The 23,999-nt window shown below is 45.0% G+C and overlaps 1 protein-coding gene across 7 annotated transcripts in view; it reads right to left on the reverse strand.

Moving 5' to 3' along the window:
- Nucleotides 1-23,999, reverse strand: part of syne1b (spectrin repeat containing, nuclear envelope 1b) — a 145,692-nt gene that overhangs the window by 79,332 nt on the left and 42,361 nt on the right. For all 7 annotated transcript variants that reach the window (XM_071365255.1, XM_071365258.1, XM_071365251.1 and 4 more), the window contains 33 exons: nt 21,291-21,414; nt 20,908-21,074; nt 20,515-20,668; nt 20,174-20,377; nt 19,676-19,847; nt 19,279-19,537; nt 18,505-18,684; nt 18,127-18,277; nt 17,780-17,938; nt 17,149-17,331; nt 16,795-16,896; nt 16,321-16,524; nt 15,872-16,079; nt 15,621-15,733; nt 15,159-15,364; nt 14,472-14,913; nt 13,947-14,119; nt 13,664-13,751; nt 13,027-13,248; nt 12,584-12,748; nt 11,984-12,340; nt 10,049-10,185; nt 9,685-9,862; nt 8,844-9,026; nt 8,498-8,641; nt 7,819-7,974; nt 7,240-7,404; nt 6,764-6,936; nt 6,439-6,592; nt 5,841-5,984; nt 5,517-5,681; nt 486-803; nt 108-263 (listed from right to left, as the gene is read on the reverse strand). In XM_071365255.1, the coding sequence (XP_071221356.1) occupies nt 108-263; nt 486-803; nt 5,517-5,681; nt 5,841-5,984; nt 6,439-6,592; nt 6,764-6,936; nt 7,240-7,404; nt 7,819-7,974; nt 8,498-8,641; nt 8,844-9,026; nt 9,685-9,862; nt 10,049-10,185; nt 11,984-12,340; nt 12,584-12,748; nt 13,027-13,248; nt 13,664-13,751; nt 13,947-14,119; nt 14,472-14,913; nt 15,159-15,364; nt 15,621-15,733; nt 15,872-16,079; nt 16,321-16,524; nt 16,795-16,896; nt 17,149-17,331; nt 17,780-17,938; nt 18,127-18,277; nt 18,505-18,684; nt 19,279-19,537; nt 19,676-19,847; nt 20,174-20,377; nt 20,515-20,668; nt 20,908-21,074; nt 21,291-21,414 (6,106 nt within the window). The remainder of the gene's footprint in view (nt 1-107; nt 264-485; nt 804-5,516; nt 5,682-5,840; nt 5,985-6,438; nt 6,593-6,763; nt 6,937-7,239; nt 7,405-7,818; nt 7,975-8,497; nt 8,642-8,843; nt 9,027-9,684; nt 9,863-10,048; nt 10,186-11,983; nt 12,341-12,583; nt 12,749-13,026; nt 13,249-13,663; nt 13,752-13,946; nt 14,120-14,471; nt 14,914-15,158; nt 15,365-15,620; nt 15,734-15,871; nt 16,080-16,320; nt 16,525-16,794; nt 16,897-17,148; nt 17,332-17,779; nt 17,939-18,126; nt 18,278-18,504; nt 18,685-19,278; nt 19,538-19,675; nt 19,848-20,173; nt 20,378-20,514; nt 20,669-20,907; nt 21,075-21,290; nt 21,415-23,999) is intronic.

A 23,999-nucleotide genomic window follows, 5' to 3' on the forward strand; every position in this document is an offset into this window, starting at 1 on the left:
GACAGGGATGAAATCTACTGTGTTACATGTGGTTGTATACGTCAGTGTCTGTGTGTGTGTGTGTGTGTGTGTGTGTGTGTGTGTGTGCGTCTTTAAGTGTTCCATACCAGTAGGTGCAGTAGCAGGGCGTGGTAGCGGGCGGTGAGCTGGGTAGCTCTGGTGCTGACCCGGCTGCTGATGTGGGTCTCGTCCAACACTTGCTGGGCTAGAACACTCAGACCCTCCACCTCCTCCTGGTACACCAGCACCTCTTCCTGCCAACCCTGTATACAGTGAGACACATATAAATATGGCATATCATTTATTGAAACACAAGGGCACTGAAGGAGGAAGATGCGGAGGAGGATGAGGAGGAGAAGGCTACATGCTACCCCTTACTGCATAACGCACACAAACAAGACTGTAACTACTAATATAACAATAAACAACATCATCATTGACGTCAGTTAGTGTTTCACAGCAATCTACTCGGAACCACTGCTGACCTTAATTAGTTGCAGCTGAGCGTCCTTGGTGGCGCGGTCTGACCTCCGATGGCTTCGTAGTTGACCTTTGCTCTCCATGCTCTTCAGCCAGCTGTCCAGACGCTGAAACTTCTGCTCCATCTGGCGGAGCTTGGCCAGGGCACTGTTGAGCTGGCCCCTGGTGTCTCCCAGCCTCCCCTGGTACAACCGCCAGTCTTGCTGCACAGTCTCCAGAACCCGGTCCTCGATCTGAGGGACCCCCCATGGCACAACCTGGTCTCTACTGTCTAGCAGGGTGTTGAGCAGGGCCTGGCCCTCCGTGCACTGGAGTTGCAGCTCCTGGGAATGAATGCAGAGAGACAGCTCTCATTATTTACACTGGCCATTACGAAATATTACTGGACATTCCAACGCCATTATACTGTACATCTCGCGCCAACAGGCAAATATAGGCATTTTTCCCAATGCTGACCAACATCTATTTAGAAAACTATTTTGAATATGATCCATTATATTCAATACATCAGGGGCCTATTGGACCAGTTGGGCATAAAACACAGTTGGTCTTGAATGCTATGTTGGTCGTAGCTACGTCCGACTTTGTGATCAGAGTTTACACCTTTTGCACCAACCAAAAATAAGACTAGTTGTATCTAAATCCGGCGTAAGATTTGATGATTTATAATGATAGTTGCTAGGCAGCGCCAGTTACTAAGCTGTTACCATCCCCGTGGCAGTTCTAAACTTCGCAAGGCATGTCATTTCGCCCATCACTTCGCATTGCCCACCAAAACATGCACATTTCCTAAACCACAACTGGATGGATGCATAATGAATTACTGTGGGAATAAATATCACTGAACGACGAAAATATAATATTGCAATAAAAGGCTAACGCAATTGAAGGCATGTATCAAATTGTTGCTCACTGAAACGTTCAAAGTCCTCCAACTGTTATAATAAATGTACAGCAACAACAGCCGTGTGCGGTCTAGATGATCATTCCCACGCCGTTTTGATTGGGACAATGCCATCGCGCTGGTTTGAGAAAAGCATGGGGACTCATCTTGATAAATCAATCAGTGTCAGATTTTTGTTTTCACTCAATCTGTTTTGGATATTTGGTTACAATAAGGCTGGGGAAATGTTAGCTAAGTTGAGGTGAGTGTTCATCATCATTAGTCTAGTTTGCTCATCTATTAGCTGGACTGATACCATTTTGCTAGCATGTAAGGCTACAGTGGCTTGCGAAAGTATTCACCCCCTTGGCATTTTTCCCATTTTGTTGGCTTACAACCTGGAATTAAAATGGATTTTGGGGGGATTTGTATCATTTCATTTACACAACATGCCTACCACTTTGAAGATGCAAAATATGTTTCATTGTGAAACAAACAAGAAATAAGACAAAAAAACAGAACTTGAGCGTGCATAACTTTGTAGAGCCAACTTTTGCAGCAATTACAGCTGCAAGTCTCTTGGGGTATGTCTCTATAAGCTTGGCACATCTAGCCATCTAGATTTTTGCCCAGTGGGAACCCATCCTTCAAGTTGGATGGGTTCTGCTGGTGTACAGCAATCTTTAAGTCATACCACATATTCTCAATTGGAATGAGGTCTGGGCTTTGACTAGGCCATTTTGACTAGGCCATTTTGACTAGGTCAGTTTTAAAGCTTATTCAAGCTAAAATATACTGTAGGTGTGTTGACTGTGATAAAGGTACTGGATTATGAGGTGTCTTTTTTGCTAAATTAACAAATTAAATAAGCAGTGGTATGGTGCATATAGCCTTAGAAGAACAATGACATATACCTCAATGCAGTCATATTCATGGCTTATTGGGAGTGTGGCATTCAGTTAGTTCTTTTTGGCAACCGATCCCGTGAGAGTGAATGTCATTCCAGTTCATCTGTTTTGTTATATTTAATCAAATCTGACTAACCCAGTGAACTGCTTGCTATCAATACTATCTGATGGTGTTTGCATGTTTAGGTAAAAAGACGAATAATGTCCCGTTTGGAACACTGACAAGTAAAGAGCATAATATTTAAGTTTGGACACACCTACTCAGGGGTTTTTCTTTATTTTTACTATTTTCTACATTGTAGAACAATAGTGAAGACATCAAAACTATGAAATAACACATACAGAATCATGTAGTAACCAAAAAAAGTTAAACAAATAAAAGTACATTTTGTATTTGAGATTCTTCAAAGTAGCCACCCTTTGCCTTGATGACAGCTTTGCACACTCTTGGCATTCTCTCAACCAGCTTCATGAGATAGTCACCTGGAATGCATTTCATTATATCTACAGCCTTACTTCACTCATGCCACGGTCTCTGCATACAATATAGCTGATTACACGCATGCACCATTCAATCTGATCGCACGCACAAACTACCTCACTTTGTTGCTTACATGATCTTGTCCACCACCCTGTTCTCATTGTCCTCCGCCACGACCAGGCTAAAACCTAGCCAAGCCATAATACTCACCGCATTTGTTGAGAAATCTTCCTTGCTTGGTGACAAGGCAGGCATCTGTAGGCTACATGTCCAGTGGTGATAAATTAAATAACAACATTTAAATGAAGAAAAAGGATGTCAGCCTTTCCCGGCCTTAGTCATGGTCGGCATATCCAATATATGTTCATACCCCAATCTCACTTTTTGTATGCCACTATTGTATCAAATACACCGGATTTAGCGTCTCAGGTTTCCCGCCCTATCTCACACGCGCAGGCCCTCAGACAGGCTAATACCAAAGCCTCTTTCAGATAATAATACGTGTAATATAGATGATAATAATAATTATAAAATGATCAGTAATACTATACAAACTCACTGCTACTACTATAGGAAGAAAGTTTTATAAAGCCTCAAATGAAGCAGACATTGCGGTATTGATACAATGAGGGGTGTAGAGAATAGCGGCAAAATGCAACAATCAAATTCTAGAACAGCAGCATAGAATTCTGGCAGAGTGTGCAAAAGTACTCACACTGTAAGGGCTGTTATTAATATTTAGAATTTACGCGTCAAAAGGTTAATGCGTTTGAGCCAATCAGTTGTGTTGTGACAAGGTAGGGGTGGTATACAGAAGTTAGCCCTATTTGGTAATAGACCAAGCCCATTGTCAAGCCCTGACCTTAGAGATCATTTTTATGTCTCTATTTTGGTTTGGTCAGGGCATGAGTTGGGGTAGGCATTCTATGTTTTGTGTTCTATGTTTTCTATTTCTGTGTGTTTGGCCGGGTGTGGTCCTCAATCAGAGGCAGCTGTCCTTCGTTGTCTCTGATTGAGAACCATACTTAGGTAGCCTTTTCCCACCTGTGTTTTGTGGGTAGCTGTTTTCTGTTTTGTGTCTGCACCAGACAGAACTGTTTCGGTTTCGTTCGTTCTCTTTGTTGTTTTTGTTATTCAGTGTTCAGTTTTATTAATAAATCATGAACACTTACCACGCTGCGCTTTGGTCCACTTTTTCATGCAACGATGACCGTTACACCCATGTTATGGCAAGAACAGCTCAAATAAGCAAAGAGAAATGACAGTCTATCATTACTTGAAGACATGAAGGTCAGTCAATGCGGAAAAATTCAAGAACCTTGAACGTTTCTTCAAGTGCAGTCGCAAAAACCATCAAGCGCTATGATGAAACTGGCTCTCAGGAAGATTGCCACAGGAAAGGAAGACCCAGAGTTACCTCTGCTGCAGAGGATACGTTTATTAGAGTTAACTGCACCTCAGATTGAGGCCAAATAAATGCTTCACAGAGTTCAAGTAACAGACACATCTCAACATCAACTGTTCAGAGGAGACTGCGTGAATCAGGCCTTCATGGTCGAATTGCTGCAAAGAAACCACTACTAAAGGACACCAATGAGAGGAAGAGACATGCTTGGGCCAAGAAACATGACCAATGGACATTAGATGATGGAAATCTGTCCTTTGGTCTGATGAGTCCAAATTTGAGATGTTTGGATCCAGCCGCCGGGTCTTTGTGAGATGCAGAGTAGGTGAACGGATGATCTCTGCATGTGTGGTTCCTACCGTGAAGCATGGAGGAGGAGGTGTGATGGTGTGGGTGTGCTTTGCTGGTGACACTGTCTGTGATTTATTTAGAATTCAAGGCACACTTAACCAGCATGGCTACCATGCCATCCCATCTGGGTTGCGCTTAGTGGGACTATCATTTGTTTTCAAACAGGACAATGACCCAAAACACACCTCCAGGCTGTGTAAGGGCTATTTGACCAAGAAGGAGAGTGATGGAGTGCTGCATCAGGTGACCTGGCCTCCACAATCACCCGACCTCAACCCAATTGAGATGGTTTGGCAAAAGTTGGACCGCAGAGTGAAGGAAAAGCAACCAACAAGTGCTCAGCATATGTGGAAACTCCCTCAAGACTGTTGGAAAAGCCTTCCTCATTAATCTGGTTGAGAGAATCCCAAAAGTGTGCAAAGCTGTTATCAAGGCAAAGGGTGGAAACTTTGAAGAATCTAAAATAAATGTTGATTTGTTTAACACTTTCTTGGTTACTACATGATACGTGTAATATAGATGATAATAATAATTATACAACTATCAATAATCCATGCACATGACATGTCTTTTATCACCATTATTATTTGCACTGGCACCGGACATGATTCCCTATTTTCCTTCATAATGTTCTTAAATAAATCTTCAAAAAGTTATAAAATGTGATGTTTTGGTGCCTTTAGGGCAATTCAGAAAGCTGATTGATGACCTTATTTCTGATGAATGTATTTTGTATTTATATTGATGTGTGTATTTTCTGTAATTCATGTCATTCAGGTCTCAGTATGACTCGCTGATAAAATAAAGGTTCAATAAAAAAAACGGTTATTATTTGAAATCCCATTTCCCATCAACTGTCAATAATAATGAGTAGTATAGCTGAACGTGGGTCACTTGGCTTTACCCAGGTTGGCAGTTTTGTCTCTCATCTCGGAGAATGAGAGAAATGGGAAAAGCCACTTTTCTTTGGCTCCGTATCTGGAGGTAGCAGTATGTTCTTGTTCTGACCTGTAGTTTCTGAAGCGTCTCCTCCAGGGTTTCCACATCCCCCTCTAGCTGTGTGTAGCAGCCCAGCTTCTCCTGCTCCTGCTCCAGCCACGCCTCAAACACATGCAGGCCTCTCTGGTACTCCTGGTGGGCCTGCACAAGCTCCTCTGCTTTCCCCATCGTACTCTGACAACACAATAACAATGACGTGCATTACAGACATGCAACTACTACTATTTTTGTTGATGCTAATGCATAGGAGGAACAACATAAGTCTGGCAAGTAATACTAACACAAGAGTAGGAGATGGAGCATGCTTCAATGCTTCACTGCTACTCTATATACCTTGGCGTTGTCCTTGACGGTGTTGTATCGTTCCTGCAGGTCCTGGAGCTCTAGCTGTGTGACGTAATGTTCGGCCATGTTGGCTCCCTTCATAGTGATGGTGTCCAGCAGACTGCTGTGGCTCAGCACCTCCTCATAGAGAAGCTATAACAAACACAACATAGCTCAGGGTTAATGTGTATGTTTCTACTGTACTTAAACCACAGCATGATACAGGGTTAGGTTACTTCTTGATAAAACCAAACATATAGGAGACTGGCATTTGGAGACTTTTTAAGGAAGAGGCACCCGACAAGGATGTCTTCTTTCACCGTTATAATTTGCACTGTCTGAAGCTGAAACAAACCATGGCATTTCACTGGGTTAAGATAATACCTCTTGATAAAACTAAAGATGTTTGAGAAGCACTTTGTGACCAATCATTACCAAGGTCACTTTATCCAAATGTTTTTATAAGACAGAGGCACATGACATGTCTTTTTCACCATTATTATTTGCACTGGCACCGGACATGAGTCCCTCTTTTACTGTTATTATTTGCAATCACATTTCCCATCAACTGTCAATAATAATGAGTAGTATAGACGACGGTGGGTACCTTGGCTTTACCCAGGTTGGCAGTTTTGTCTCTCATCTCGGAGAACTGTTTGTCTTTTGGGTCCAGGCTCTCCTCAACATGCTCCACCCAGCTCACAAACTGAAGCACGTCCTCCTGGTAGCTGGTCCACTGGGAAAGGGCTCCCTCCAACTGACTGTGAGGGGAATACAGTGTAATAAACATAAATATATCAGCTAATCGCCACTAAAGTTACTTGTACACTACCCAAATGTTAAAAATAAAACAAAACATTAAATTTGATCAGACGTTATCATAACCCAGTAAGTATTCTACTGAGGCAGTGCACAAGAAAGAAAAGCTATACCTTTTGCAATGGATGGAGGCGGAAAGCAGGGCATCCCAGGAGTCTTTGAGGTCCTGGATGTGCTTGCGGACTACTGGTACTCCCTCTACTGAGGTGTTCCTCTGGACAGACTCTCCCCTGGTGACCAGCATCTTCAGCTGGATCTCCTTCTCCTGACGTGCTGTCAGCAAAGCCTGGGAGAATGACATTAAGGGTCATTGCATGGATAACATAGTGAGGTCTCACGAAGGCAGTAGCAATGCTAACTTAGATACCTGTTACATACTGGAGATTTAAAACAGCTTCTACTCTGTAATCCAAGTCTGACTCTATTTTAGTTAAGCTTTGTTTAATTTATTTTATTTGATCTAGTGTAGCTTCTCTTAGCTTTGTTTAATTCAGTTTATCTTAGCATAGTATAGTTTACTTAGTTTAGTTTACTGAGTTTAGTTTAGCTTAGTGTAGCTTGGTGTAGGTCAGAGGTGGTCGTACTGTACCTCCAGCTTTATCACCCTGCTGTCCAGGACGTTCTTGTCTGCTGTGGGGGTGCAGTAGGTCTGCAGCATGTGGCTGGTGTCGGCCACCCAGTTCTGCAGCTCCTTCAGCCCCTGGGAGAACAGCTGGTGCTCGGTGACAATCCGGTCGATACGGGAAGCCTTCTCCTGTGGGATCACACAGCACAGCACACAGGTCAGCCTCTGTGTGTTCATTCATCTGCACACTCATGACAAATTCAACTTAAAGCGAACCTGGGGTTTGTGGATGCAAATGACAACGGGCCACAATCCAGTATGGAAGAAAAGAACAGCGGTAGTAATTTTGCCAGCAAAAATTGAAATTCAGTATTAGCAGTATTAAAGTGTTAGCAATTCAGCATTACCTCAAAACGAAATACCATCAAACATAATTACGTTTACAATGATACAATATTTCATTCTACAGCTATAAAATTGTAAATTCATTGATTATCTACGCAATTTTAACCGGAGTGGTAAGCTCCAGACAAACACAGTCTAGAGCCTCCTCCCTGCCCTCTTGCAGGTGGACAGGCTGGCAGGCAGGCAGACATTAGTTACCTTGGTCATGTTGGTTAGAGCTAGGTACTGTGCAGAGAGCTGTGAGACACGGTGGACAAAGCCCTTTCCGGCCGCGTGTCCGTCCCACAGTAGCTGGGCCTTCTCTTTGAGCCTGATCAGCTGAACCTCTTGAGAGGCTAACTCCTCGAGCACAGACTGCAAGGGCACAAGCAGGTTATCACCGAGACAGAGGCATGCAAGCCAACACACAAGACAGTTAGCTAAGTTAACAGAGACACTTAGAAACCAGACATGGAAGAAGGAGATTTGGTCAATGTTATGACCATGAAATACTGTCATGAAATGGAATTCCAAAGAAGGTTAGAAAACACAGCAGACAAAGATGTTTGATGCAAGCATTTGAGCAGGGTTGTCAAGTGTCAACTCTGTAAACAGTTATTCTTTACTCTGCAGCAGAAGCATTTGCAGCAGAAGCATTTGAAAATAGATAGAATAGATGGCAGGGCAGAAATGAGCAGTTAGCAGTTGTGATAAGCTTTAACAATGCAATGCGGAACTCCATCAGTGACTATGATTGACTGTGACAGAGCTGAAATGGTGAGCTTCTGTAATAGCCTGGTGCCTGGCAAGGCTGGGTGGAGGGTGGGATGATGGGAACAGTTATGGTGATAGCGGTTTACGAAGTGACATAATGACACAGGCTGAGAGCCACGTATACCTGCAGCTTGTGCAACTCCTGCTTTTTAGCTGTGAGGTCGTGGAGTCGTGTGCTGCTCTCCTGTACAGCAACCTCTGTCCCGTGCAGCCACTCCTGAAGGGGCTCCGCACTCGCCTCAAAGTCCTTCATCTGAGACTGGAGGTTCTGAAACATAGAAGTGAAACAAACACACCTTCTGACACACAATTCCAAACCAGAGGTCTCAGCACCACACAAATTGATAAAATGCTTCCTCTCAAGATAGAGTAAAGTACACTGAGTGAGATAATGTTTTTAAACAAAGTGAATAGATGACAAATTATCATCAGAAAGGATTCACACGCTGTACTGTACATAGATGGAGTACCTGTAATGCAGTCTCCCTCTGGTGCAGGTTGGACATCAGAGTCTTCCAGTCCTCTCTGGCACTGCTAATCTTGGCCCGGACAGCGTCCACTCGATCTTTGGCAGCAATACTGACCACCAGCTCACCACTTAGCACCACAGCATTCAGCTTGGAGTGGCCCTGTTCCCTGTCACTCAGGAACTCCTTTGGGGTGGAGACAGAAGTCAAGAGATGAGACGCATACTTCAAAACAGAATGTCCACCGAAATCAAATGTGCTTACACGGACAAATATGTTCAAGGACAAAAGGTTTCCTGAACAAAGATAAGAAGTGCTTTTACTGGAGAATATTCATTGAAGAACACATCAATCAAATGTAAAATGTATTTATAAAGCCCTTTATACATCAGCAGAAGTCACAAAGTGCTTATACAGAAACCCACCCTAAAACCCCAAAGAGTAAGCAATGCAGATGTAGAAGCACGGTGGCTAGAAAAAACACCCCAGAAAGGCAGGAACCTAGGAAGAAACCTAGAGAGGAACCAGGCCCTGAAGGGTGGCCAGTCCTCTTTCTGGCTGTGCCCGGTGGAGATTATAAGAGTTCATGGCAAATAAGGCCAGATCGTTCTTCAAGATGTTCAAACGTTCATAGATGACCAGCAGGTTCAAATAATAATCATAGTGGTTGTAGAGGGTGCAACAGGTCAGCACATTTAGGAGTAAATGTCAGTTCGCTTTCATAGCTGAGCATTCAGAGGTCGAGACAGCAGGTGTGGTAGAGAGAGAGAGAAAGAGAGAGGGAGAGGGAGAACTGATCGACTAGGCTTGATTTTGAGTCCAGGGAAACTGGCCCTTAGTGTACCTGTATCTTCTGCAGGCTGGAGGAGGCCTCGCTGAGGTTCTGAGGCACGTCAAAGCACTTGGCTGTGATGATCTTGGCGTTAACCAGCCACTGCTGGAACTCTCGGAAAGTGGCACGGAACCTCTGCTCCACAAGCTTCTCTTTGCTCTGGCATTCTCTGGAGGCCTGCAGGCTCAGACTAGGAGGGAGAAGAGAGAACCAGATACAATTACTTTTACACAGCACCTACAGGGCGGTATTCAGACTTGAGATCTGATTCTGCACGCGTAACTTTCTGTGCAAGTCTCCCATTGACACCAGTGAACGCTTTGCGTGAAAGTTTGAGTATAGTAAGAATCCTCCATCCTGCTGCTGACTGACTCACCTGTTGTACTCCTTGATGACGGAGGACACTCTCTCTGACTGAGTGCCCAGGTCCCTGGAGAACCGCCATAGGTCGTTGAGCTGGGACTTCAGACTGTCTGACATGGGCTCCACTTTAACCAGGCCATCCAGAGTGTCCTGGGTGGCACACACACACACACACAATGAGAAGATGCTTTAGAGGAGAGGGAATGGAGGATTGTGGATGCCTGAGTATATGGCGATTTTGGCCATTTCACTTTCACTTTGAAAAGTCAACACTCATCATAACTATTACGGATCCTTCCTTTATTGTTGCATTCCGCTTTGGCAGTGCATCAATACTTGAACAATATATACACTGCTCAAAAAAATAAAGGGAACACTTAAACAACACAATGTAACTCCAAGTCAATCACACTTCTGTGAAATCAAACTGTCCACTTAGGAAGCAACACTGATTGACAATAAATTTCACATGCTGTTGTGCAAATGGAATAGACAACAGGTGGAAATTATAGGCAATTAGCAAGACACCCCCAATAAAGGAGTGGTTCTGCAGGTGGTGACCACAGACCACTTCTCAGTTCCTATGCTTCCTGGCTGATGTTTTGGTCACTTTTGAATGCTGGCGGTGCTTTCACTCTAGTGGTAGCATGAGACGGAGTCTACAACCCACACAAGTGGCTCAGGTAGTGCAGCTCATCCAGGATGGCACATCAATGCGAGCTGTGGCAAGAAGGTTTGTTGTGTCTGTCAGCGTAGTGTCCAGAGCATGGATGCGCTACCAGGAGACAGGCCAGTACATCAGGAGACGTGGAGGAGGCCGTAGGAGGGCAACAACCCAGCAGCAGGACCGCTACCTCCGCCTTTGTGCAAGGAGGGACAGGTGGAGCACTGCCAGAGCCCTGCAAAATGACCTCCAGCAGGCCACAAATGTGCATGTGTCTGCTCAAACGGTCAGAAACAGACTCCATGAGGGTGGTATGAGGGCCCGACGTCCACAGGTGGGGGTTGTGCTTACAGCCCAACACCGTGCAGGACGTTTGGCATTTGCCAGAGAACACCAAGATTGGCAAATTCGCCACTGGCGCCCTGTGCTCTTCACAGATGAAAGCAGGTTCACACTGAGCACATGTGACAGACGTGACAGAGTCTGGAGACGCCATGGAGAACGTTCTGCTGCCTGCAACATCCTCCAGCATGACCGGTTTGGCGGTGGATCAGTCATGGTGTGGGGTGGCATTTCTTTGGGGGGCCGCACAGCCCTCCATGTGCTCGCCAGAGGTAGCCTGACTGCCATTAGGTACCGAGATGAGATCCTCAGACCCCTTGTGAGACCATATGCTGGTGCGGTTGGCCCTGGGTTCCTCCTAATGCAAGACAATGCTAGACCTCATGTGGCTGGAGTGTGTCAGCAGTTCCTGCAAGAGGAAGGCATTGATGCTATGGACTGGCCCGCCCGTTCCCCAGACCTGAATCCAATTGAGCACATCTGGGACATCATGTCTCGCTCCATCCACCAACGCCACGTTGCACCACAGACTGTCCAGGAGTTGGCGGATGCTTTAGTCCAGGTCTGGGAGGAGATCCCTCAGGAGACCATCCGCCACCTCATCAGGAGCATGCCCAGGCGTTGTAGGGAGGTCATACAGGCACGTGGAGCCCACACACACTACTGAGCCTCATTTTGACTTGTTTTAAGGACATTACATCAAAGTTGGATCAGCCTGTAGTGTGGTTTTCCACTTTAATTTTGAGTGTGACTCCAAATCCAGACCTCCATGGGTTGATAAATTTGATTTCCATTGATAATTTTTGCGTGATTTTGTTGTCAGCACATTCAACTATGTATTTAATAAGAATATTTCATTCATTCAGATCTAGGATGTGTTATTTTAGTGTTCCCTTTATTTTTTTGAGCAGTATATATAAGAATACCTGCAAAGGAGCCTACCTTTGCAATCTGCCAGCCCTGCACAGCCTCCTCCCCACTGTTTTTCCCCTCGGTCTGAGAAAGTCTGTCTCTCCACTCCTGCAGCTGACTGCTAAACTCCTGCAGGTCCTGCTCCAGCTGAGCAGCCAAGCAGTTAAACTCCTGTTCTGAGCTGGCGATCTGAGAGAGCGCAGTCTCCAGGCCTGCCCTGGTCTGCAGTGCCCCACGCTCCCAGTGCTCCCAGGCAGACAGCAGGGCTGCCTCCTCCCTCTCCACTGCCTCGAAGCCCCCGGAGCCCGTGTGGTCCCTCGCTGCAGCCCCACAACGCTGCACCCGGCTGAGACGCTCTCGGCCACACTGCCTGGAGTCTATCAGCTCCTGGATTGGAACATGGAACATTTGAACAGGAAACATTCAACTGTTACTGTTCCTGCCAACTACTCTCCATCCGTCACTATGATGTCCTATAGCGGCTTAGCGCAGACAGAGAGACATTTCCTTACGGGAGGGTAACATTTATTGAATTTTTTTGCATGTGCCTAATCTCTGATGATTACTTTGATGTGTCAATGATGTGTCAACAAGGTGTTTATATCGTATGTGATGATTGAACATCCTCACCCGAACTTTGGCGAGCTTCCTCTTTACAGAGGTGGAGTCTCCTGACAGATCCGACCAGCGCTGGAGCTCCTCCCTGGCAGAGGTCAGCCAATCATTGAAGTCCCTCACAGCTTCCAGGTAGTGCTCATGCTCTGTCACTATGTTCTCCATGGCGTGAACCTTACCCTGAGGGGTGGACGGAGAGACCGAGTTAGGCTGTGTCAGATTTACACATCGAGTGTAAAGACTGGATATAAGACTGAACAAAGACTGGATATTGTCTCGATGCATTAACATCAATGCAAGTCGATTACAACAACCAAACTAGATGAATTGAGGCTAATAACACAAACAGATCGTCAGACTTGAACTGAATGTACTTATGTAGTCATTAGATGTGGTTATTATACAAAGGGGAAAAGCATGTATCTAACTGCCTTCCTTTAGGAGCAAGGCTTGATTACCTTGACGACAGCGGTGATATCAGCAAAGTGCGCATTGAGCTCCATTCTCTGCTCTGGTCCGAAGGCCTGGTCGCCTGTCTTCTCATGCAGCTCTGCAGCCTTCTCTGTCAGCCTGCCCAGTGGTGCTGTATGAGCCTCCACGTCAGCCTGCAGGGCTCTGAGACGCTCCAGGAGAGAAGCCTTTTCCTTCAGGCCTGGCTGCTGGGCCAGCGCCAGACCCACCTACATTTACATTGACATTTGAGTCACCTAATAGACGCTCTTTCCTTGAGAAACTTACATGCAGCGCATTCAAGTAAGGAAGGTAAAACAACCACATCTCAATCAATAAAGTATTTAAAATAGCTGATATATGCTAAATCAGTGGTAGTAAGAAAAGATAAGTCGAGAGGTTCTAGCTGCTAAAAGAGGATTCTGAGATAATTGGCTTTAATGTTCCGAACCCTCATTGGTTTGAATGGTGTCAGCAATTTTTATATTGTATTCTTTTGAACTTAACATGAATTGGGGTATTTTTAGTATTATATGGTATACAACATTGAAGAGAACAAGGCAATGTCAAAAACTCAATTTTGACAAAAATGCTGATAAAACCTTATAGTCCCAATCTCTAAAAGTGTGCACAGCTAAATCTCACCTCCTGCTCTACAGACTCCATCCACTGCTGCAGCTGACCCTTACTCTCCTGGTAGCTACTCCACAGGGCCACCGTCCACTCCAGACGACTGGGTTGGTCAACACAAGAAAACAAACACAAGCACACACGCACAGATTAACACACACAGAGACGTGGAAGATTGGAGCATACTTACGGGTAGTGAGAAGCTTGCTATACACATAACATCATGTATTGTGCTACTCCAAACTGCAGCAGGAGATTCACTGTAGTTTTATTGGGGTAAACGGGCAGCGTGCTGTACCTGTGACAACTCATGGAGGTCATGAGCATGTTGGCCCAGGCGTCCTTCAGGTTCTGTAACTGGGAGCGGATGGCCTCCTGTCCCTCCACACTGTTGTGCTTCAGGACCTGCTCGCCCTTCCCTACCGCCATGTTCAGCTTCACCTCGCCCTCGCCCTTCATCAGCAGAATGTCCTGGAACACACATGGAGGAAGAGCAACGCAAACTTTATTTAGACTGGTTGAAGACTTGTTCAACATCCATGTAGACCATTTCCTCTTTGAAACATTGACCTTCCATGGCTCGTGTTATCCCAAAGTAGTGGTTCTCAACCTGGGGTACTAGCACCCCTGGCGGTACCTGGCCTGTCCACAAGGGGGTATTTGGGAGGACTCATAAGAACATAGGCTAATGATTAGTTGCACATGAGGTACTTGAGGTAAATGTAATAGGGGGTAAAGTAAACAACAAATATTAAGAATGATAACTCCTGAATTAAGGTCTCTATCATGGATACATCAGCTTCAGTTTGTCATGTTGTCTGACCTGTACAAGTCCCAGCCTCTTCTCCAGCTTCTCCTTGTTCCCCAGTGTACTGTTGAGGCTCCCCAGTCGTTCCTGTACACCGTTCAGCCAGGACCAGGTGCTCTGCAGGGTCTCCTCAAATGCCTGCTGTTCCTGTAGGGTCATCTGGCAGCTCCGCAGCCTCTCCTTCACCCTCCGCAGCAGACCTTGGTGCTGAGACTGCAGCCCCACAGCCGCCCGCGTCTCGCCACCGTCGCCCCGTCCACCTTCGTTCAGGGCCTGCGACTCCTGACACAGTCGCTCGAACGAGTCCCTTTCTTTGAGCACGTCCTGGTGGTATCCCTCCACCCTCTCCAGTGTTGCCTTCTCAGGGTCCCTGTGTTTCTCCTCAGGCAGCTCTGTGTTCAGCCTCTGCTCCATGTGCTCCAGCCAACGCTTCAGCCTCTTCAGACGGCTCTCAAACCTGACAGACAGAGATGTAATCACCATGTAACAGTCACAGACTCATAGACATCTATGACTGTATCCCTGAGGCCTACTCCTGGGCTCCAAGGCAGCATCTCAATATTCTATAGTTCTACCTCTAGAAGTAGATTTTTTCCCATCTGTACTGAACGGATAGGCCTGGATAGGCCTGGATAAGTGAAGATGAGGGAAAGGAGAGGAAGTCTCTTTATATTATTGAGATCCATCCCAAGTATCTCTTACCCATTTAGTTGTGCATTGCTGTCCTCAAGGGCCTGTTGGTTGAGTCTACACTGCTCTACGAAGCGGTCCCAGTCCTGCTGGATGGAGGAGAGGTGCTGCTGCACCTGGCCAGCGCTGGCCTTAGGGAGATGGAGAAGCAGCTTCTCCCCTTCCTCACACACCTGAGTCAGACGCACCTCCCCTTCCTCCACACGCTCCAGAGCCCCCTAAACGAAAGGAGGACACATCTTTAAACTGTATGTGACAGGGAAACACTTGCACAAGTAATTACCTGTTTAACTGCCAGTTTCCAGGGCACAGATTTAGTCTAGTCCTGAAATAAAAAAAGCAGACTCAATGGAAAATGTTCATTTTACTCCAGGACTAGTCTTAATCTGCGTCTGGGGAAACCTACTTTAAGAGATTGAGGATTAATGGTATAGTTAAGGGTTGTATGGGTTATATGTTGTGTTCGGACTGTACCTTTAGCTTCTGGAGTTTGCGCTCCACGATGCTAGTGTCTCCTGATCGGTCAGAGCACTCTTTCACTACCTCCCTCTGCCCAGACAGCCAGTTGTGGAACTCCCGAACCAGGTCTACAGAACAAGAGAGACAGAGATTATCATCATCCTCGTCATGGTTGTAGAATATTGCAGAATAGAATACAGTAGTGTAGTGCAGAATAGATATATGGATAGATCAATCAATCGATCCATGAATTCAGTCCTTCTCACCATTGAAGTGTTTTTGCAGGCCGTGCTGCAGGGAGGCCAGGGTCCTGGAGGAGAGCTGGTTGACAAACTCGTAGCTCTTGATGAGGTCAGTGAGGGCACTGCCCAGCCCAGCCAGCTCCTCAGAAGGGTACTTCCGACACAGAGTGTTCAGGCTCTCCCTGGTAGAATCTATGCTGCCTTGCTGGTTCTGAAGGTCCTTCTGGAGGTCCTGTCATGCAATTCACACACATATGAGTTCTACACCTACAGCAATAATAATATACATAATAACACGTGTGATCGCTCAGAAAAATTACTTAGTCAGGATCTCCTGGAAAGAGGTAAAGGCCTTGCCCAGAAAATAGTGAAGTGGAGAGCCATGGTGGATTCCCTATGCTCACAAGAGGGCCAAGTGGACTGAGTCAAGTAAGTTCTCAGGTAAAAGCTGTTTCAATTCAACATCTACCGACCTTGACTCTGCAGATGTCCTCTGGGTCAGAGCCAATCGGTGAGCTCGTCAGGGATTGCTCCATGCTCTTAAGCCAATCAGACATCTGAGTAATGTAGTCCTCTAGCTGCTTCCTCTGGGAGCTGAAGTCCCGGAGGTTTCCACTGGCCTGCTCACACAGCTTCTGCACCTGGCTCATCTTCTTCCTCAAATCGGCTTCCAGCACCTGATAGAAACATACAGAAGATCTTTAGCTCCCTTCTGAAGTTGTATGGGACAAACCGACTGAGCATGAGTTTCCCAAAATGTTTGGAGCACTATTGTTCCTTCATTGCCTACCAATGGACTTCAAATAATATTTTTAGCATTAGGTTTTAGGAAACTCACAATGTGTCAGTTAGTTCAAAAGTTTGCTTCAACATACATAACTTCAAACAAGATTTTCAAAAGCTATAGATGTCTGAAGTCTGGGCTTCAAAATAGTAATGCGCAACACCTGTAGTTTGGATGGCGTTTCCTGGCTACGGCTGAGATGCTTCAGTTCTGACACTTTCCCTTGCAGGTTTACAAGCTTGTGCTCATTTTTCCCCATCTCCACCTATACACAGGGAAAAATTTGGAAAATGTGATTTCATTTATATGTTTGAGCATTTGGGATTTGCAGGAATTAAAGGATTGGATGATTAGTAGATTTGGGATGCAGTATCTGAAAAATGTATTGAGTCAAACTGATTGGACAGAATCATTTAACAGACAACTTTAGCTCCATCATTCTCCTGTTTTACTTAAAGGGTAGTAGAAGGAACATCTTACTGTATATCTCGGTCTGGTGTGTCTCAATGCATCATACCTGTAATGCAGAGAGTTTGGTCTCCATCCTCTGGCTGTCGTTGAGGTTGTTCAGGCTCTCACTGAGTTCCATCACAGAGTTGGTTGTCCATCCCTCGATCGCCTCACTGATTTGGCGTACATCTTCCCATAACGCCAAGCTCTGGATCAGATGTTCAATGTTGTCTTCAACCCTCTCCAACACCTGTAATGTAAAGGGACAAAATCAACCTCTGTAAATTCACAAAATTGTGGAGGCAAAATAAATCACGGAAGACCAAGGAACACCTGAAGAGGACCTGTACAAACAGAGATGGACAAACTGAAATACTCATGGAAGGAACTTGAGGGAACTTGAGAAACTGTCCCAAAGCAGAGTGCTGTGGAGAACATTTGGGGATCACCTATGCTCCTCACGGTCAGAGTTAAAAAGATCAAATCAAGACTCCAACAGAACTACTGTATCACTATTGCACATCTTGTTTTTTATTCAATTCAATTCAAAATACTGAATATCCCACAAGGGGCAATGATGTAGGCTGGCATGCAGGTACATAAATATAACATATAACAATCAACACACAGCACAGCAACAACACACCAATAGTGGATGACCTAAACTCCTCATGGCAAGACTGGAAATGTAGACTTACATCGAGCCACTGGTCCACCAGTGTCTCCATGTCCTTCCTCATTAGCTGGGTCTCACAGTCTGAGATCTTCTTCAGCTCACTCAACAGCTGCTTCCCTTTACTGGAAAATTGGTCGAGCTCACTCTGCCTGGCTGACGTCTCCGCCTTCGCTGCTTCATGCTGCACAGATGAAGAATGGGAAAACAGTGAGAACGAAGAGCAACACAAACTTTTATTTTGAAGTGGTTACTTTTATTTTGAAGTTCACTGTAGCAATATAGAGCAATAACAAGATACTAGCTGGTAACAGTGTACTAATGTTTTACACAAGTTTATATGAGAACTGAGATGAATGTCATTATCCTAACCTTAGACAGCGCTCTCTTGGTCTCCTCATGGTCCTTAAGAGCAGAACCAATGTCAGCCACAGCCTCAGTGTTCTCTGTGATGGTTGTTATGGACGTCTTCAAGCTCTGGTACTCTCTCATCAGCTCCACCAGAACACTGCACTGCTCCTGTCTGCCAACAAACGTACAACTCTTACTATAGGATTCATTTGTGGGGGGGGTTAGTGGTCTTAGATTTGAGTAAGGGTTCATATTGTCTCTTGGATGAGCTACAGTTTTGCTAAGTTTTGCCATTCTTAAAGAATCTGCTAATTATATGTCCCTGGTTAGTTTAGAGACTTTGTGATAGTTTGGTCTTTATTCTGTGTTATGTTATGCAGATGACAGAGACCTACGCACCTGTCAGTGATGAGTCTCTTGGTGTCCTCCCAGGTGGTTTCCAGGAGGCTGATTTCTCGGAGAACCTCCCCAGCCAGCTCTGCATCTCTCTGGGCTAGCTGCTGGCCCTTGTCCCTAAGCCACTGCTCCTCGTGTTGGTGAGACTGGAGCTCATCCTCCAGCTGGTTGAAGAACCGCAGCCTGGATACCACAGAGAACGAGAGAAGAGGGAGCGACTCTTTTACAGTCAGCTATTCACAACTCACACATGAGAGCAGGGTTCCCCATTTGGGTTCCTGAATTTGGCCCGTGGGTGATTTGATTTGGCCCCCCAAGTTTCTTGAGCAATGAAAAAATAAGCAAATCAGCTCCAAGTGATTTTAATTTGGGGAATCTGTTCCAAAGTATTCCCACTCATAATAGAGGGGATATACTACTGTATGTGATCTTATACAATGTAAGCAAGGTTTGAAAATATTATGGTTTAGTCAACTAATATGTCTGTTTGGGATTCTTGTCAATTTGCAGTCTACAAATTATTAGGAATTATGTTCCGGCCCCCTGACGATCCACTCAAGAAAAAAATCGACCCGCGGCTAAATCTAGTTAACGATCCCTGCATTAGAGAGTATTGAAGAGAGAGAGAGTAGCAGGGTATCGCCCAAAACCTAACTTAAGATCCAGTTGCATAACCATTGACATCAATGCATGATTTACACAGTCTTCCAAGTTAAACGTGTTCAATTTCATGTTTGAATTCTGCTCTTTGTGACACTAGCATTAAACTGTAGCTACCTCTGCTGCAGGGCAAGTGGGCTGGGTTCTCTGAGGCTCTGGTGGTCCGCCTTCTCTTCAATGTCCTCCACACTCTTCAGCAGCTGCTCCTTCCTCTGCCTGAAGGAGCTCCACAGCGCTCCCAAAGCCTCTGCCTCGCTTTGCTTGGTCCCCACCAGGTTCCTCACCATGTCTAGCTCTCCGCTGAGACCATCAGCCAGCACCCGGCACGACGTCCGGGTGCCTCCCTCTGCAGTGCTGCTCACCACGTGTAGGTGGCCTTCAAATCAAATCAAAACGTTATTTGTATAACACGGCGTACAATGTAGCAATACAAAGTGCAGGGTAGCAATACAATTCAGAGGAACAAATACATCAAATAAATTATAAGAAATTAAATCATAAATCATAAAAATACCTTTACAGAGGCTGCTGTCCAAGCTGGCTGCCAGGTTCTCCAGTCTGCTGATGTCTGGGACGATGGCCTCCAGTTCTCGCTGCAGCTCTTCCACCCGACCCCGGTCCCAGCTCCCTGCGCTCTCCACCGTTTGCCTCAGGCCTCGTAGTACCCCTGCAGCTGCACAGTGGGTCTGTAGGAAGGGAGGCATAAGACAGGCTGTGTTTTTTAACTCCAACATGTTAACCCCTTACACTCTATTTAACAACTTTTGAATGACTATCCCGAACCTTAACTCTTACCTTAACCCTGACCCTAACCTTACCCCTAAACCTAACCCTAACCATATTCCTACTTATTGAATGTTTACTTAAACAGGTTTCAGCAACATCTGGGTACTCGGAAATGAGGACCAAGAAAGGACGCAGGACTAAGGCAAGCTAGCCAGCCAAAGCTTACCTTAACATGCTGTCTGGTCATGTTGTCGGACCAATGCTCCCTATTCAGCCTATATCTTACCTCCAGCAAGGCCTCTAGCTTCTCCAAGCAGTCCAGCCGGACTTCAGCCAGCTGCTGGGCCTCCTGGTAGGGCTGTAGGCAGCTCCCCTGTCTCCCCTGGAGGAGCTGAGCATCTTGGGGATCACACGAGGCACACAGACCCTCTGTCTGAAGCTCCAGGCTCTCCCTCACACCGCTCTGCTTCTGAAGTGCAGCCAGAGTCTCCTACAGAAGACCATATAGGATGCAGAGGAGTAGGAAGAGGAGATATATGTCATATATAACACTGTTATTACAGATATCTTACAGTAGAACAGACAAACAAAAAAAAACATTATTGACCAGTTGACCGTAGTTCGTACCTTGACTTGGGCCACAGCAGGCTGCAGGTCAGTGATGTTGACCTGGGAAGCTGAGTGTAGGTTGGAGAGGAGCGTCTCACTCCACTGAGAAAACGTATGTAGGGCCTGGTCAAACCGCTCCACCTGGGACAGGTGGCCCTGGAGCTCCTGGATTCTGTACAGTATGCAAATAACAGAAAAATCTATCGACTGTGTGCTGTGGAGTACTAGTAAGACCTAATTGTGTTGGAAATGTGATGTGACAAAACAGACTTGATTTGGAAGACGTACAGGATCCATCTGCCAACAATGACAGTCTGTGGTAGTATAGTGAATAGGGTGCCATTTTGGAGGCAGCCTGATTGAATCAATGTGTTACTGCTGGACCGACAAACACACCATGTTCTGACTGACCTGTGAGGGATGAGTTCATTCTGGGAGCTCCATCTCTTCTTCAGCTGCTCCAGGTCCTCTCTAAGCTCCCTTGCCCGCTCCACTGGAGCAGTGGGGTACAGAGATGTTCCTAAGGTCACCAGGCCAGTATGGAGGGGCTCCAGCGACACCACCTCATACTGCAAATCCTACAGAAGACAAGCTTTTGTTGAGCATCTACTCCAGCAAGCCTTTCAACAAAATGATTTCCCAGACAGAGATGAAATCTAGTTCTGGACCAATAAATACCTTTAATGGAGAATCTTCAGGCTTAATCTGTCTCGGAAACGGGCCCTAATTACATATGGAACTGTGTGCAAGATCAGTCCGGGAACATAAATTCAAAATGGATGAATTTACAGTACCTGCAAGTCTCGAAGCTCACTCTGTATCTTTGTTTTATCTGCAGGCAGGCAATGGCTCTCAGGTTTGGATGTAGACTCACATCTCTCCAAGCAGGATACGAAGCTAGAACGATCCTTCTCATACCTGAAACAAAGTATCCAAGTTTAAAGATCCAATGCAGACATTTTTATCTCAATATCAAATCATTTCTGGGTAACAATTAAGCACCCTGCCGTGATTGTTTTCAATTAAAATGGTCAAAAAGAAACAAAAATAGCTTCTTAGCAAAGATCAATTTCTCAAGCAAGATTTTGCTAGGGCTGTCTGGGAGTGGTCTGAGGTGGGAGGGGAAAACTGAAAACTAGCTGTTATTGGCAGAGAGGTTTGGAACTCTCTTTCTTATTGGTCTAACAAATGTACCAAAATTCAATCCCACCAAAACAGGATGACATTTCAGGCAGTCTTTTCAAACAGCGCTTACACTAAAAGTGCATTATCATAATTTTCACAATTTCCTAGTATTATTCCAACCTAGGGCTGTGGCGGTCATGAAGTTTTGTCAGCCGGTGATTGTCAAGCAAATAACTGTCGGTCTCACGGTAATTGACCATTAATTAACACATTTAGCATCTCCTGGCTTCCACAAGCCACTGATGCAGACCTTTGGAACATCTACATTTTAAAAGTCTAATAAATCCATGTAATATAGCCTACACCTTCAGAATAAATCCAGTATTTATTTTAGACAGGTCTAAAGAAGCATGATATGAAGAAAATGTACTCTATTTCAGAAGAACAGAATAGCATACTCTGATACTCTGAGTTGTCCTTATGTTAGGTCCTGATCTGGCTATGCCAAATGGCTGAGGGCTACACTAGTTCATTTAACAGACAAGATTTGCTTAGAATTCATTATTTTATAGTATGAAGAATACAACTGAACAAAGCTGAATAAAATATCAATATTTTCTCCAAACAATTTGAGGGAGTGCGCACATACGGCTATTCTGTGTTCAGCGGTTAACCAAGAAATAGGTATTCCTATATGCTTAATTTAGAGTTTTTATTGTAACATTAGTTGTTCTACAAACGTTGGGCTATATGTTTTGATTTTTAATACATTATAAGGCTGCATGATGCGACTCTAACGATGATTTGAAAAAAGTTGCTTGAAAGGCATGAGCTCTGCTTTGTTTTTTGCGCAGGCTGTACACACTACATCAGTCACTCATTCACAATTTGACAAGCACTTGATAATGCCTAGAATTTCACGGCGGCATCCCCTTTGTGTGGCCATAATGCACCCTAAAAAAAGGCATTCTTTTTGCGGCCGGTGGCCGCTGTGCACTTCTCCCTGAGTGCTGCAGGCTCCATCATGTGATTGGGTCTTTCTCACAGGCTACAAGTGAAGACAGACACATTGGGGATGCAACTGCGCAAGCCCTTATCCAATTCCGAGGTGCATATTGAATATATTGGAAGAACTGTCCACATTTACTTTTCTTCAGCCAACAATATGAGTAGGCCTAACGAACAGCAAAAACTCTAGCCTATGTCAATCTACTATCCCCCACAGAACAAAAGTCAACCTATTCTATTCTGTCCAATAAATAAATATTGCAAACATAGTCTGGGACAGTTGTGGGATGCGATAGATCCCAAATTAATACCAGCACTAGCATCAAAAAAACTTTTTTTACTCAATGAGCCTGACACAACAGATCAAATGTTGATCAACTATTAGGCTATTTCTTCACATTATAAGCACAGCAATGCGCACATGGTATTCGGCTATAAGCGCAAATGTTCCATTTGTGGAAAACACCATTATCAAAAGTGACAGCAAATGCAATTATGCATGTAATGCTTTTATTAAAAAGGTGCATTTTTATGGTGAAAATTATCTTCCCCAAACTTGAAACTCACGCGCTGCTTTTGTATGCCACTTGGGCTCTACACCCCTTGAAAAGCGGATTAATGTGCTTAATTTTAAGGCGTTTTAAGAACCTTATTAAAACATATAGGCCTATGGGCTAGGCTACATGACTATGATTAGAAAAAGACGGGAAAAAACGTATTGTTTCTTATGCTGGGCATCATTCACAAGTGATAATATATAAGTGATAGGCTAATATTGTCACCCATCAGACTATTCTTAATTATTGTCTTTACGTATACTAAATAATATATGTGTGAAATTTGTTTTGATTTAGAATGGACCATTATCATGCACCTGTCTCAAAACAGGGTCAGCGGGAAAAAAAACCATGTCATCTATGTAATTAAATAGCGAATGGCGGACGCTTTTCCCGTGTGCCACGCCCTGACCGTAGAGAGCCCTTGGTTCTCTATGGTGTAGTAGGTGACTAGGGGGTGATCTAGTATATCTGTTTCTATGTTGGTGCTAATGTGGTTCCCAATTAGAGGCAGCTGTTTATCGTTGCCTCTGATTGGGGATCATATTTAGGTAGCTATTTCCCCACCTGTGTTTTGTGGGATATTGTTTGTGTTTTGTGTTTGTGCACCACGTAGTCACGTTTAGTTGTTCGTTTATTTGATGTCAGAGTGATTAGAGGGACAATAGAGTGCTGAGTACCAGGCAGTTAGCAAGTTTGGTAGGCTACTAATGACCACCAGCAGCATCCGAGCTTGGAGAAGCCTAATTACCGTGAATAAACGGTCACGTGGAATTTTACCTCCTTCATGACTCGTGACTGCCGGTGTGGCGG

Source organism: Salvelinus alpinus, chromosome 25, assembly GCF_045679555.1.
Source record: "Salvelinus alpinus chromosome 25, SLU_Salpinus.1, whole genome shotgun sequence".
Taxonomy (NCBI): domain Eukaryota; kingdom Metazoa; phylum Chordata; class Actinopteri; order Salmoniformes; family Salmonidae; genus Salvelinus; species Salvelinus alpinus.